This window comes from Neodiprion pinetum, chromosome 1 (assembly GCF_021155775.2).
Source record: "Neodiprion pinetum isolate iyNeoPine1 chromosome 1, iyNeoPine1.2, whole genome shotgun sequence".
In the NCBI taxonomy this organism is placed as follows: domain Eukaryota; kingdom Metazoa; phylum Arthropoda; class Insecta; order Hymenoptera; family Diprionidae; genus Neodiprion; species Neodiprion pinetum.
This window is the reverse complement of record NC_060232.1, coordinates 38,979,435-38,993,837: the sequence shown is the minus strand read 5'-3', so window position 1 is coordinate 38,993,837 and position 14,403 is coordinate 38,979,435. Positions and strand designations below refer to the sequence as shown.

General features: G+C 43.4%; 1 protein-coding gene across 3 annotated transcripts in view; it reads left to right on the top strand.

The window, feature by feature from the left end:
* The window catches only part of grh (grainy head), a 74,519-nt gene that overhangs the window by 38,263 nt on the left and 21,853 nt on the right, over positions 1 to 14,403 (top strand). For all 3 annotated transcript variants that reach the window (XM_069134286.1, XM_046608836.2, XM_046608846.2), the window contains 2 exons: positions 4,524 to 4,937; positions 12,550 to 13,270. In XM_069134286.1, the coding sequence (XP_068990387.1) occupies positions 4,524 to 4,937; positions 12,550 to 13,270 (1,135 nt within the window). The remainder of the gene's footprint in view (positions 1 to 4,523; positions 4,938 to 12,549; positions 13,271 to 14,403) is intronic.

Sequence of the window (14,403 nt, the reverse complement as noted above, 5' to 3'; positions counted from 1 at the left end):
CATTTGATCGGTTTTTGACATAACCTAATTCCCTGATAACGCCCGCGATAGTCGCCGCCATGTTCGTTTCAAAATGCAAAATCATCGATTCGGTGATTCGAAAAAGATTTCTCGCGAATACTGAAGGGTGCAAGTTACTCTATCACTCGATGCGCTTGCTGATCGGTCGGAAAAATTTTGTAATTCCGTCGGAAGCAGGCGGAAGAATAATCCGTAAATGCGAGGTGAGAGTAACCGGCGTCGCAACGTTTAAATCAATCCTATCTTAAATTTTCGCCCTGTTGAAACGCTTATCTATGCAAATATGTTGACGTGTAGTGAGAAACCTGATTTCTAATCTTGCGATAAACAAAAAGGGTGAATAATAATAAATAATGGTTCGACTGCAAGGAATAAAATGTACCGTTTCTTCTTATAGATAGAGGTTATCAAGTCAAGTGCAGACGGGCCGTTACTCGGGAAAAATTCTATTGAAATTAGACGTGGGTAGCAAAAATTTGGCCTCTTTCTTTACGCGCATACTCGATAAATAAAATCGCTATACGTATGTAGGAAGCAATGTACTAGATAACCGCTCGGTATACATTCGGAAGTTTTTGAAAGCTGAACATTACCCAGGAAGAGTCCGTCGTATCGCTTCATCTTGGTTTATTTACTTTTTGCACTATCGTCTGAATAATGTATAGGTATAATACAACGCATACCTTGTACAGCTGCAATAATATCTTAAACGCGGCGCTTCGTTACGCCTCATCAATCGGCGATCCGTGAAGAGTTGGAAAGAGGGAAGAGCCTGAACCGGGGATCGACGACAAAGTGAAACGTCGACAATCGTATTTAAACCGTGAACCTCGGTAGGCTCGCTTAGCATTCGGCAAGAGTATTGTCCACGCGACCATAGTCACACGCGGCTGCACTTCGTGCATACCAATCGGCGAGTTCGGCTTCGGTACCGATCTTCAGACGCCGTGGTGGCCTTTGAGTCATCCGCCGACTCGACGATGATCACTCGACGGCGACTTCTTTACCTCCGTATTTATGACTCTTCGTAAATGATTTATTTTAGAACAAAGATACGAATCTATCGCGTAGCTCGTACTTCTCACGAATCCTTCATTCTTATTCCACGCGGTGAATCAGTGAAACAAATTATTCAAATCAGTCACTCAAAACCGAGCAGCGGATTCACCAGATTCTTATTTTCCTTCACTCGCTCCCAGCGATCGGGACGTGAAAGAAAATTAAGCCTGATCGTTTAACTTTCGGTCCTCAATTTTACGGCTACACCGTTTGCAGGAGTGAACGGAATTTTTATACACAGCGATTATACTGCGTATACGCGATACGCGAATACTGCAATTTGTCTTTCGCGAATAATTTTATTGCCTTATTTTTTGCGCTGCGCCTTCGAACTGCACGCAGGATAATTAATTGCTATGCAAGATTGTGCGACTGAGCAGAGAAGGAAGGTGACGATCAATTATCACATACCTGCAGCTACGCGTTCTCGGCAGAAATACATATTCATTCCGTCGCTATTTACATGCCGCATTATTCTGACCGATAATTAACTACTCTTATTATATTATGAATTTCAATTACAATCTAACGCTAATGGGCATTCGCACACGTCGTTCGATATGCTATCTCATAACGTCACGATAGTGAAAAAAATTTTTTTTTTCAATCAATCGGTATGCAAGACGACGATAATCTTTGGCATAATTCACTCCAATCTCTCCGATCCCTTCCGATCAAGATCTGGATCGATCTCTGTCCAATTTAAGTCGACGAGGAAGAACGTGTGAAATTTTGCCAAAAGCAATCGATCACTCCGAACGAGGAATAATTTTTCCGTTCCGACTGCACTTCATCGGCCATCCTGACAGCCAGGATATTCGAATTCCCATGGATGTGCCGTCGCTGACAAAAAGCCGGCGAAATGACGTTCCCGCCAATATCCTCGCAGAGAGGCTCGGATTCCTCCGTCGGTTGTCGCTCTGTTATTCATAATATCTTCAGGCATTCGGGGGGTCGCGCGAAAACCGGATGCGCAGGTGAAGTCTCAAAAAGTATCAAACTCGAAAGAGGAGAAGGGCGAATCCCCTACACCGAGGAAGTGGGAGATCTTAAAGTGGAGGGGCGGAACGTAGTGGAATACATTGCAATTTACATATCTATGGTTTCATTCTGCAGAAATTCACATATACCGTGCTACCGGTAGGCCAAACAATTCCAGCTCCGTAATCTTGTGTCAGTGAAATTACGATTCCTCTTGAAGACCGGTAAAAACGGCAGGTTCAAGTAGAATTATAGACAAAAAAAAAAAAAACCCCAGCTTTTGTAAAACGATGCAGAAAACGTAGCTACGTATGACGTTTCTGACCCTGAACTGAAGCATTACGCGAGACGCTTAAAAGTGGCGATCCAGGATCGCGGAGAGATACAAGAGAGGAAGGAGCAGACAGGATTCATGCAGGACCTGTGCAAACAGTTGGATTGAAGAAGAGAAATATTTGCACGGGATAAACTCGGCCGAACTCATTATCGAGTTCACTCCGCGTTTTCAGGCCTGTCTCTCTCTCTCTCTCTCGCAAACGGAGGAAGAGAAAGACAAGGAAAGAGAGAGAAAGAGAGAGAGGGAGAGATGTTCGAGGGCCATCCCGTGGGACGGTTGTCCCGATGTACGCAGGGGAAGAATCCCAGGTAGACAATCCCCGTTATACCTACACCTAGGCCCTGCATTCGTAGATCGGCAAAAGGAAGAGGAGATTGATTCGAAATGCATAAATTAGACCGGGACGCGCCTTGATGCGCCAAGGAGGACGAGAGAGAGCATGAGCCGGAGGCGAACAAGAGTATTGATGATTGTAGGCACAAGGGAGGGTCTATAATAATTAATCTTAGCCCGTGGATATGCGTACACGGATACACCGTGTGTGTTACGCGCGCGGAGATGGGGTATTTTTATTATACATACATAGACGACTTACGCGTCGGAGAAGAATCAACAAAAGTTCACCATCTGCCTCCGAAATCCAAATAGAAAAGGCAGACCTATTATGGCCGAGCTGTAGTACAGCACTGTTTACAGAAGCCCGGATTGCCGATGTGTTACTCCCAACGTTCATGAATGTCATTAACTCTTTACACATTCATATTATACCTGCGCGCACATCCCTGTCTCCACTCGACCTTATCCTAATGTTATATCTCGCCAAACCTTGCCTTGGAAGCTTCGATCTTCGCGGATGACGCGAAAAATAACCTTATAATCGGTGGTCGAAAATCTGTATTATGCATATTGTCGCAGAGAAGGTTAAACTCAATCGTCTCAGTCAGATGTAATTTCTCTTTCACCCGTAACACGTCGAGGATGATTTTGCAGACTGGTGGTGTTTTTTTTTTTTTTTTTTTTTTTTTTTTTTTTTTATATCCATACTTTTGAGATGCGAGTGATTTATTAGTTTCCTTGTCCTATACTCCGCGTCTCGGTCGAATAAATATCAGTTGTCTGGGATAAAAAAAAAAATTCTCTCTCTCTATCTCTCTCGCCGTGCAGTTTGTCTCTGCAGAAGCGAAACTTGTGCTACTCGTTGATATATCTATACAGTTTATTGGAATTGATCAGTGTACTCGAGCTTATCGTTTGTGTGCCGTATATACATAATATGTTGTACATAAGACGATATAGAAGATATATAATTATACGTGCCGAAGCAGGCGAGATTTTTTTCGAAAATTAACAGTTTGTTTTGTTTTATTTTTGTAAACATTGTCCTTCCTCGTTTTGCCATTTTTTTTTTTCTCGTGTCTGCAATTGGATAATTATCAGCGCGCATTTATAATATTGCTTATTTCAACGATGCGCTCCGCAGCTTTCAAAAATGTTACGTTGACGAAACGATATTATACATATAATATTAATGAAGTGGTGGTGGCTGCATAAATGATCGGTGATGAAATGTGGGAGATGCAAGTGTATGTGTTTCTTATATTTTTACACCGTATTATAACTGCACGTGTAGCTTTTTCACACTTGTGAAAACACGTTTTAATAAGTGGTTGTCGTATGTCTATAGAATGTCAAGTGTATATGCAAATAACGAATGAGTTAATAAGTAGAAAATAATTAAACTGAGTAACGATAATAAATCGAAAGAAACGAATTTTAAAAAAGATATAAATAAAGAAGTGCAACGTCACTTTGACGAGGTTTCGAGATCTTTATATACTTATCAATAATGCATAATGCCGTAACGACTTTGAGTATGTACGATTAGTTGATCCAAGAAAAATTTTCACCAATTGTATATAACCTACGTTGAAATACCAGCTGATATAAATGTATAAGAAAATTCATTGCAAATGATCGCCGAGTCCAGATTCGATCGCCCCGTGCAAGGATCGATGAACATAATATTTCTTAAGATATACGTTTACTACGGATGCTGCTTCGATCCTCCGTGAACGATAATTCTGTACCAGGCACGACTAAAATTGAACGATTTGATAAATTGCAGGAGGAGAAGTCGCGCCGAGGAGGATTCCGGTGGCGCGGAAGAGGTTCAAGGTCAAGATCAGAACTTCGGACCCGGTGCATCTGGGAGTCGAGAGGAGGAGGAAGATCTCCAGGGTAGAGAGGAGGCGCAGTCGCTCCAGACTGCGGACGGAGAATCCGCGGAGGAGGACGTGCACAAGAGGGTCGCGGCGGTGCAGGTGCAGGTGCAGGCGATGGAGGGCGACTGGAGGGCCTACTGCGAGCATCCCCTGTCCGTGGCGACCGCAGCCATGCTCAACCTGCAGCAGCAGCATCAGGTGTCCGCCGTTTCCGGTCACGCGGACGATCCCGGCGCCTCCTACGTTTACGAGTACTACAAACTCCCGGACAAGACACAGGACGTCAAACTTCCCCCCACCCATGAACTCTGGTCCACGTGAGTAGTCGCCGCGCGTCGCAGCCATATTTGTTAGCCTCAGAACTTGAGAAGTAAGGACCTACGCTCGCTTTATTGCAAAACACAAATAGTGTAAATCATTCTCTCACTCGCGAGGAAGACGAGACGGTTCGAGAAACGTGAGAATTCAATCAGGGAAAGGCAGGAGTGACTTTTGTAATCCCGAGGTGAGAGCCTCTCGCCGCGTTTTTCGTCTTTCTCCGACATATTTTCTGATTATGGTACTCAGCCGATTCGTAAGGCAGTTTTACACGTTTTCATTATCTTACCAATCGCTGCATCGGGTTTTCAGTCAATCGGGGTTATAGGCCTCAAAGGATTTGACGAAATGCATTTTCAACTAGGTTGCGATTTGAGGATACATTATGCGTGATAGGCTCCTTGCTGCTAAACGCTCTTGCAGTAATCTTCGAAATTCACAACGAATAACGCAAGTAAATGTGAAAACGTTTTCACTCAAATACGAAAACCTGACCGCCTTTCAGGTTCGGTGAATGTACGTATAACTTTTTAACTATTCGTGCTTCTGAGCATCGAACTGTTGTTTATTCGTTTTAAATATCGTCTGAGTTCAAAAATTCTCTACTGAGTTAGGTTTAATCGCGAAATTACAAGTATTCGTTAATTTTCCAAAACGATCGAGAAACCAGCGAGCCGGCTGAAAGTCTAACGCAAAAGACAGATCAGTCTGACGGTGCGTTCCGTACGAGTAAACTCTTCCGAACCATTTATCTGGTTTACAAACTGGCGTTATTCTCACCCCTGCGCACCCCTATAACTCGGAGGCCTTCTTATTTTGGGCCTAACGTCCCCCGGTGGATACACACGTAGCGTCATACCCACTTGGATCCCCAAAGATCGGCCCGTCGGTCGGTCCCACTTTTGATTTATATCTACCGCTTAGCATATTTTGTAATTTACTGTTGAGAACCATCAACGTACTTACTGCGTTCGTAGAACGCTGTGCACGATCAGAACTCACGCGGTTGATCCGGCACAGTCCCAACCTGAGTAACAACACCGCAGGAGGAGAAAACATCTCCCCCTTCTCCCCCCCTCTCTCTCTCTCTCTCTCTCTCTCTCTCTCTCTCTCTCTCTCTCTCTCTCTCTCTCTCTCTCTCTCTCTCTCTCTCTCTCTCTCTTTCTCCCTCGCTGCCGACGCCGCTATCTCGATGAAATCTGTCCGATAAAATCTCGGTAATTTGTCGCGCATAATGCGTCCCGGTTCCTCGCCTAGCTTGCAACGCTAGTGCATCGGTGCGTGAACGTTACCGTAATCCAATTTCGAGGTTGCGACCCGTCGGTTCACGGCTCGGCGTCGCATATCCACGACTCCTGGACGTGGGTACGTACAGCAGCGACGCAGCTGACGCGCGTCGTGGCACTTGGTTTAAAAAAAAAAAAACAAAATGAAAAAACAAAAAGCACACACGGCCAAAGCTGCTCGACGAGGAAACTCGCGCAAACGGTGTCGTTTTCCCGCGTCACTTTGAACCGTTCTCCAACCCCGAGGTCGCGGGGTCACACCGGGGTCGCAAATTGAAGCCAACGAGACGACGCGTTTTCACCTCGGCGTAGACATACTGCAAGTTTCGTTTTATGACCGCCGGTTATTGTGTTATACACACACGGCCCGGCTCTCTCTCTCCTGCATGCGGTACACCGTGATAAATAAATCTTGGGATATATGACGTCTCCTTACAAGCTTATACCTACCTACTCAAGTTATTCTGTCATTACCGGGATGCGGTGCATGCCGTGCTCGTAACGCTTGTATGCGTCCTGCTTGTGTTGTACCTACTCCGTCACACAAAATACACGTGATTTAATCAAATGGCGCAGTTCGTCTCTTCGCGGATCATTTATTTTACACGTATTGCAGCCATTGGCTGTCTCCTCTGAATTCAACGGATCGACATTTTTTGCTTACCAGTTTCTTCAATATATCGCTCGTCCGCGTAATCTTGACAGATTTATTTTTATTCGACCAAAATTATTTGTGAACATCAATGAGCTGTATTTTTTTTTTTTTTTTATGTTTTTTTTCATGCAGACATGTAGACAAGATTCGTTTCTAACCGACCGTTCGAATAACATATGGTTAGGAATATATTTCTGGAAACTACTTATAGACATATTATATATATACATATATATACTAGATTAAATGTCATATGCTATTTGAAAAATTGTTACTGCGTTATCAGTTTTTGATCACTTATTTCATTGATGTGCAATAGATCAAGTAAATTGATCCTGAACTCTCCTCGAGGTTTTGTATATTCCTCTTTTTATTTATTTATTTTTTTTTTTTTTATCGGTTAATCGTTTTTTTTCTTTATCGTCTAATTTAAAAATAGAGAAGCGATGCAAAGACCGGCACTAAAAACAGTTTTAATTGGAACCTGCGGCGTTTAACGTCCCAGCCATTACACTGTGACCAACATCGTTAGCAGCTGATTCAATTTGGGCAAAATAAACCTGTGCGTTTTACGGGCAATTTCATGGTCACAGATAAATATTTGAAATCGTACCCACAAGAACCAGTGAATCCAAGGCATGATGATTTTCAAAGAAATGTCCCGGCAAAAATGTTCACGAATCGCGATTCCGTGTATCTTGCTGGTAAAAAGTGAGCTTTGGATAGTCGAAGATCGACATTTTTACCGGCAACGAGCTCTCGACAACGAGCTTATGGAGTACAGTCCCATAATTGCAGCCATGATACGTCCCGCAGGCATAATCGTCAGGCGGGTTTCTCGCGTTGTTTTCTAGCTATCTGAGGCGAAGGATCTACGGTTAGGTAAAGGAGTACCTAGGTAAAACTGGCTACTCTCGTGGCCTCTGACCCCGGCATCGTCGTGACGAAGCGCGTTACATGCGCGACACGTACCCGCGATGATCGTCGTCTGGTGGTTCCTTTTTTTGAATACACTATACTGTAATAACAACGACGATGTACCGTCGTCGAGAGGATCGTGCAGGCGTCGACGCCGACCCCTGACCACCTTCGGAGAGCCAAGCGAGGGGTCAACCAGCGAGCTTTTGCCTGGCATCGCGACGTCGAAGCGTCGAGGAAAGCACGTGCTACACAGGTGCGGTTTTAGGCCGCGATCCGTGTCGTTTCAGAAAACGGAAGAGGAATGTAGAAAATAGTAAAAGAAATTGTACGCCACACGCTCCGGGGCCAGTTTTTTAATACACGTGTATGCGTGGACCAGTATTTCGAGTTTCGGCTTAATTCTTACGTTATACACGTTATGCGCATGAGGTATATACTTGATTTTCTTGCAGAACGCGCGTGGCTCTTGTCGACACGGATATTATACCCACGTATCTACGTTATATTGTACACACACACACGCGCGCGTTTCGCATTCGGGTTGCCCGGCTTCCAGCGTACACGGTGTATACCTACGTCGTGTATAACCCGCGATTTCCGGTTTGAGAAATGCCGATTCCGGTTGCGCGGCGAACGGGTCGCCGTTTACCGCAAGCCCTAACTGGAATGTCTTGACCTTTAAGACGCGGATATGTGACCTTCGCGCTTCCCGCCTGCAGTTGTAGGTACGCTGTTAAGCGGGACAAGGCATCAAGCGCTTGCTTTGATAAATTGAGAAAATACAGATTCACAGACTCCGCGGTGTGATTATACCCGAGGCATATATCGCGCGTGGGAATAATTGGCGATTTTTAACCCAAGTCCGATGAAAGAAACTCATTTTGGTATCTTGGTCAGCACCGCGATTCATGATTATGGTTTCGGCTGTTAAAAGTACACGAAACAAGTCCCGAGTTCTTAATTATAAACTTCCAATCGCCAAAATTCCGCCACTAATATTCATCCGGCTTTTCAGAAATACGCTGCAAGTGATCGAAGATTTTTCTATTAATATTTATCCGAGCGAGTGAAGTTGATCTTCTCCGAATGATTTCATGTAATTTTTACTCACGAATCAACCGTGATGTTAATTTTTATGACCTGAAAATCGGGACGAAAGTAACAATCAATCGTTTCCCTCGGGCGTTAAACCCATCCGCGGGAATAATCTTCAACTTTACTCCCTTGTTAGGTAATGCAGTTTTTCAGAAATACGCTGCGAGTAATCAAAGATTTTTGTATTAGTATTTACTCAAGCCTCGACACTGCGGACGACGAATCAAAATTGAGTTCCTCGGACGATCTGCGGTTGTATAAGGTACTTTAAATTCCTCGACGCCGAATGGCGTAGCGAAGTTGGAAAAAAAAAAAATAATTTGGATCAAAAAGACTATCCGAAGCATATCCTGCGGGGTTTCCCTTCCTTCCTGCGCGCTTGCAGGATCAATTTCACTTAAGCCGAATTCATGGGGCAACACGTCGTGGGTTACACAGTGTATTTTAAGCGGCCGAAGGTCCCTTCGAACCAAAGAATTCTTCAGCTTCCTGTCTCGCTGCAGTTTCGACGACACTCGTCCTCTGCACCGGCGTTTCTACCTGCCGTTCTCCTCCTCGTTGCGTCTCTTCTCCTTCTCCCTCTTCTCCTTCTTCTTCCTCTTCTTCTTCTTCCTCCTCCTCCTCCTCCTCCTCCGTACCTGCAGACGGACTCGAGAGCCGGCGGAAGGGGATAGATCGGGTATCACAAGTGAAAAAGGTCCCATTGTGCGGGGCCATCTGACCGTAGGTAGCAGGGAACCCGGTACCGGGTTACATACGCCGTGTAAAAAGGCTAGGCAAGAGAACGAGGAGCGAAAAGAATAGAAAAGAATTGGATATCCAGGGCACGCAGCGGCGTTGAAGCGCGCCCGCCGCACGGCCTAGTTGCAGCTTCTTCTTATAATTCTTCTCCTCGATCCTAGGGGGCTCATGCTTTATTGTAGGTACGCTTTATCATGCTAAATATAACACGTTAACTACATCGAGTGCCGAACGGATCCCCGGTATTCCTTCAGGGTGCGGGGATCGTAACCCCCGAACTGTTACGGGAATAATGCCTGTTCCGTAGAATTTAAGACCCGATGACGTGCAAAATTCGTCTCGCATATTTAGCCGAACCTTGAAAGAATCCGGCTTCGATCCTCCCTCCCTCCCCCCTGCGACCGGATATCCATGAATATTATTACGACGATGCGTGAAAATATTTCCCTCTCAAATCTCGGTGAAATTTATACAAAAAAAAAAAAAAGAAACCAGGAATTGTTGGCGAACTTCTTTATCGCGTACTAATTATTCCAGTTATATTCATCTCGTCTGCAAATAAGTTTTTTCAATTCAGAATTCTTTTTATTTCGGTAGTTTGTAAAACTTGTAAAACGGAACGTGGACGGTTATAATGTGTTTTTATACCACCCGGTGATACGTTGTTAATAATACGTGCGTTGTAAAATCTTCGCGGATAAGGATAAACGTGTCGTGCGAGTTGACGTTGAAGCATAATTTTCGCCAGTTTTATCGGGAGCGTAAATACGAGATCAGCGTTAGCGTCGCGGCTTGAATGAGAGGTGGAAAAAAATTTCTTTATATTATTGGACACTTTTGAAAACGACGCGAATAGGTGTGCAGTACGGTATGCAATGTATTATACGTTCGTATGGAGTCTGTAAAGTTGACGATTTATGAACTTTTATTCGAGGTTATTTTCAAGCTTACCTGCGCTGCATTTCTTGCGAATTTCATTCTCTGCATACACACGATCAATTTTCTCTCACTTTTCTTATAACTAAACGTGTCAGTTTTTATGCAAAACTTGTACGCGTTGTGTGGTTATTTTTATCCGCGCCCTGCCAGCATACGTCAAAGGCGCGAAAATCCAGTTGTCATTTTCCTCGTCATTAGTATAATAATGAAATCGTTCGGGAAACGTCGATTCTATGAATACCTTAATCTGAAACGAGGAAAAAAAATTGTTCTCTCACAAATCAGGTCCTGTTGTAATCCTGTAGCGTTGCTCAAAGCTGTATTTGCTGTGGTTAAATGTTCAGTCACGTCATTGAAAATGTATAAATAATAAAACGCCTACAGCGTTTCATATTCGTAGGCTTGGTTTGAAAAAATTCTGACAAATCGTAAACCGCGAATCATTGTAGAAATCGAGATTTGAAGTTGGGTATACATATATACCTGATTCAATTCTGTTTTTCTACTGTAAATTCATTTGCAGTCTCAAAAATTAAAGCACCCTGATCGAGTCTATTTAGGTCAGTTTTCACGAGGTTCTTTCAAAGTTGAGTTTCATTCAGAGGAGATAATGTCATGTTTGATTAAAAACCAGAGAGAAACATGCTGCGTTTAACTGACAAGAAAAAATTGAATCGATAAAATCCGAAAACGAAAAATTGTTCGTAACGATACTTTTTTGGTTGCGTTATATTAAAATATATACACATCGGTACAACATGTAGAATAATTCTACGAAAATCGTTATTTTCGAAATACACGAAACGCTTATAACTGCATCCGTTTTATTATCTAATTTGAATATTTATGAACATGATCGTTAGAATATCTCCACACCAATAACTTGTTTTGAATTTTCGATTAGACGATTAATTTTTTGCAAACGCGACGAAAAAAATATGTTTCGACTATTCAAAGTATACAATATAAAATATGGTTACACTTTATCACTCAAATCAATTTCCATTAAGGCTATCTTTCTTAATTATGTTTTTTTTTTCTTATCTTTCATTAGTCGAATCAAATGACGATAAACTTTGAATCAAAAATACATTTCCTTCACTTACGAATCAATCCAAAAAATATTTATTATACTTCTAATTGATATTCGCTCAGCTCCATTTACACCTATTTGATGAACAAACGACAAGAATTCAATATACTCGCGCAGAATTTCGGATGAAATCGGAGAAAACTGAAAACCGTTTAGGTTACAGATCGCCAGTCAGCAACTCGGACACGTCCTAAATTCAATGTCCCAGTTAATGATCGAATACATAGAAATGCGGATTTTTTAAGCCGAATTTATAACCTGTTGAAATTAGTAATTAGTCTTAAATTCCTTTGGTCGGTAAGTTAGAAAAGTGCACTTTTATTTGTCGGTTTTGCATTAGCGATACAAAGGAAATAAAGCAATCCATAACCAAATGTCTATCGGAAAATGTCGGATTGTTAATTGATCCTAGTGACTTACACGTATGGAAATTTTCGCATTACTTACATGGTGTTACCGAGACCCTAGGCAATCTTGGAATATTATTATTCTACGCAACATTACCTTACGACTTGAAAAAAAATTCTGTGTAAAAATTTAACAATTCAGAAATAGACTCCGATCTTAGTTTTAGCAAAAAACGATAGATGATGTGGGAGAAATTCTTGAATCAAAAAAATTAAAACGACATGTAATACATACGCGGGGTCTCTGAGACCCCAAACTTTTTTCAATCATTCCTCATCTTACTCGCACAAACAATCCTGATTCAAGCACGCTCACTTAAAAATTCTACGGTTCTGGGGTCAACTGGACCTCGTGCAAGCGACCAGGGTTAATTGTGACCCGTTCGTTACTTGGGCCATTCACCTTAGCAGTCAACACCGCCAACATCATACATCACACTTAGACTAAACCATGGTATCGTTATGTGTCCGAAGGGGTGTGATGGGCCAGAAGCTGCTGGTGCAGGAGCCGCAAGGTTCGGGATCATCGAACCGCATGGAGACGGGCCCGGAGTCATCAGGCAGCGGAGAACTCCACCACTTCCTCCACCAGTACAACCAGTCGCACAGTCCGGGGGTCCAGAGTATGCCCAGCGGTCTGCCACTGAGTCCGCAGTCGATGCAGCGGCACGATTCCGGCCCCGGGGGCGTTTCCGGTGTGAAACGAGAGCCGGAGGACCTGAGCTCGTCGCGGGGCCAGCAGTCCAGCAACAAACGGCACAAGGCCCAGGACAGCCCGACACCGCCGGCCGACCACTCGGCCATGTACCACCACCAGCACCAGCTCCAGGTCCAGCAATACGGCAGCCCCTACGACCCCTACTCCTCCTGCAGTCCAAGGTTGCAGTCGGCCGCCTATTCCTCCGGGTCTTCGGGGGGTGCGGGACTCCAGCAGGAGGGAACCGCGGTCTACGTCACAGGAGACACCCTTCCGCCGCTTCCCTCCTCGGGTTCCTCGTCGTTACCGACGACGACCGCGTCCTACACCCGGTACGACGTCGTCCCGAGCTCCTACGCCGTCACCCACACGATAAGGTCATCCTCCAGCAGCAGCAAAGCTCTCACCGTCGACCTGCCAAGCCCCGATTCCGGCATTGGTGCCGACGCCGTTACTCCGAGGCAGGATCATCATCCGCCACCGACTGCTCTTCATCAGGTCAGTTTTTCCATAAAAAGAGGCGCTGGGCGTTGATCGCAACCCTCGGCGACTACGGTGACGCAACTGAGAAAATTGTCGTTTTTTAGTAGAAGGAAATAACTATGAGCAAAAAGTTTTGCATGCTTATGGAAGTTATGTAACTGATGTTGTCTGAGCTGTGACCACCAATTTTTCAACTACAGATATGTCACTTTTCAAGCTTATATAGATTCGAAGTTTGAAAATACAAATATGGTCCCAACTCTGAAGTGCCAATTTTTTAATTGCGTCACCCTTTGCTTGTTGCTATGGATGAAAGATCGTTCAGGGGAGGACGTGAAAGCTTAATGCAGATTTTACATCTGTGTGGTGAATACATGGACAGCACTTTTTCGGAGTATACTCTACATCAATTGCGGTAAATCCACTTGAGCATATTGAAACTCTTACTAACGGTTTTGTAACTATTATTATCCGACTTGCAGATCTTGCCACAATTGCTGTAGCTTTAAGGCCAAAAAAGTTCTGTGTCCATATATTTACCACGGCAGGTGTAAAATCTACAATATTTTTTTTTTTTCGTTAAATCAACTTACAGAGGTAGACTGGCATGCTTACGAATGTCCAAGTTTACGAATTTTGAATGCAAAAAAGAGCGTCACATCCCAATTCGACATGTAACTCTGAACAAATGTATGTGTCGAAATATTCTGCTTTTAATCGAGTATTATAGCATCTCTTTAAGGAGATGTAACACTGTTAGAAAGACGGACGTTGAATGGAAGATCGAAAATATTTAATCAGGATCCAAAGTATAGACGTGATGAACAAAAAGAGATAGGAACTTTTTTGCAATTGATTAATGATTTTCTGTTCACGAACGTTGAGTTAATACCGCGTGAAATATTGTTTGAAGAAGAATGTTTATAATTAATTACTATCCGCTTATAAAAGTGGAGTACATTTTCCTGCCACCAGATGTACTTCGATATTTCGGATCCCAATAGAAATCCACACCGCATTTGGGTGTTGATTTTAAAAAGCACAGATTACACCGATGCTGTTGAATTTTATAAAAAATGGCGTTGACTTTTATCGACACGGTAAATTTTCTAATAGAACAAGTCGGTTATTCGAAAATTGTTACTTCT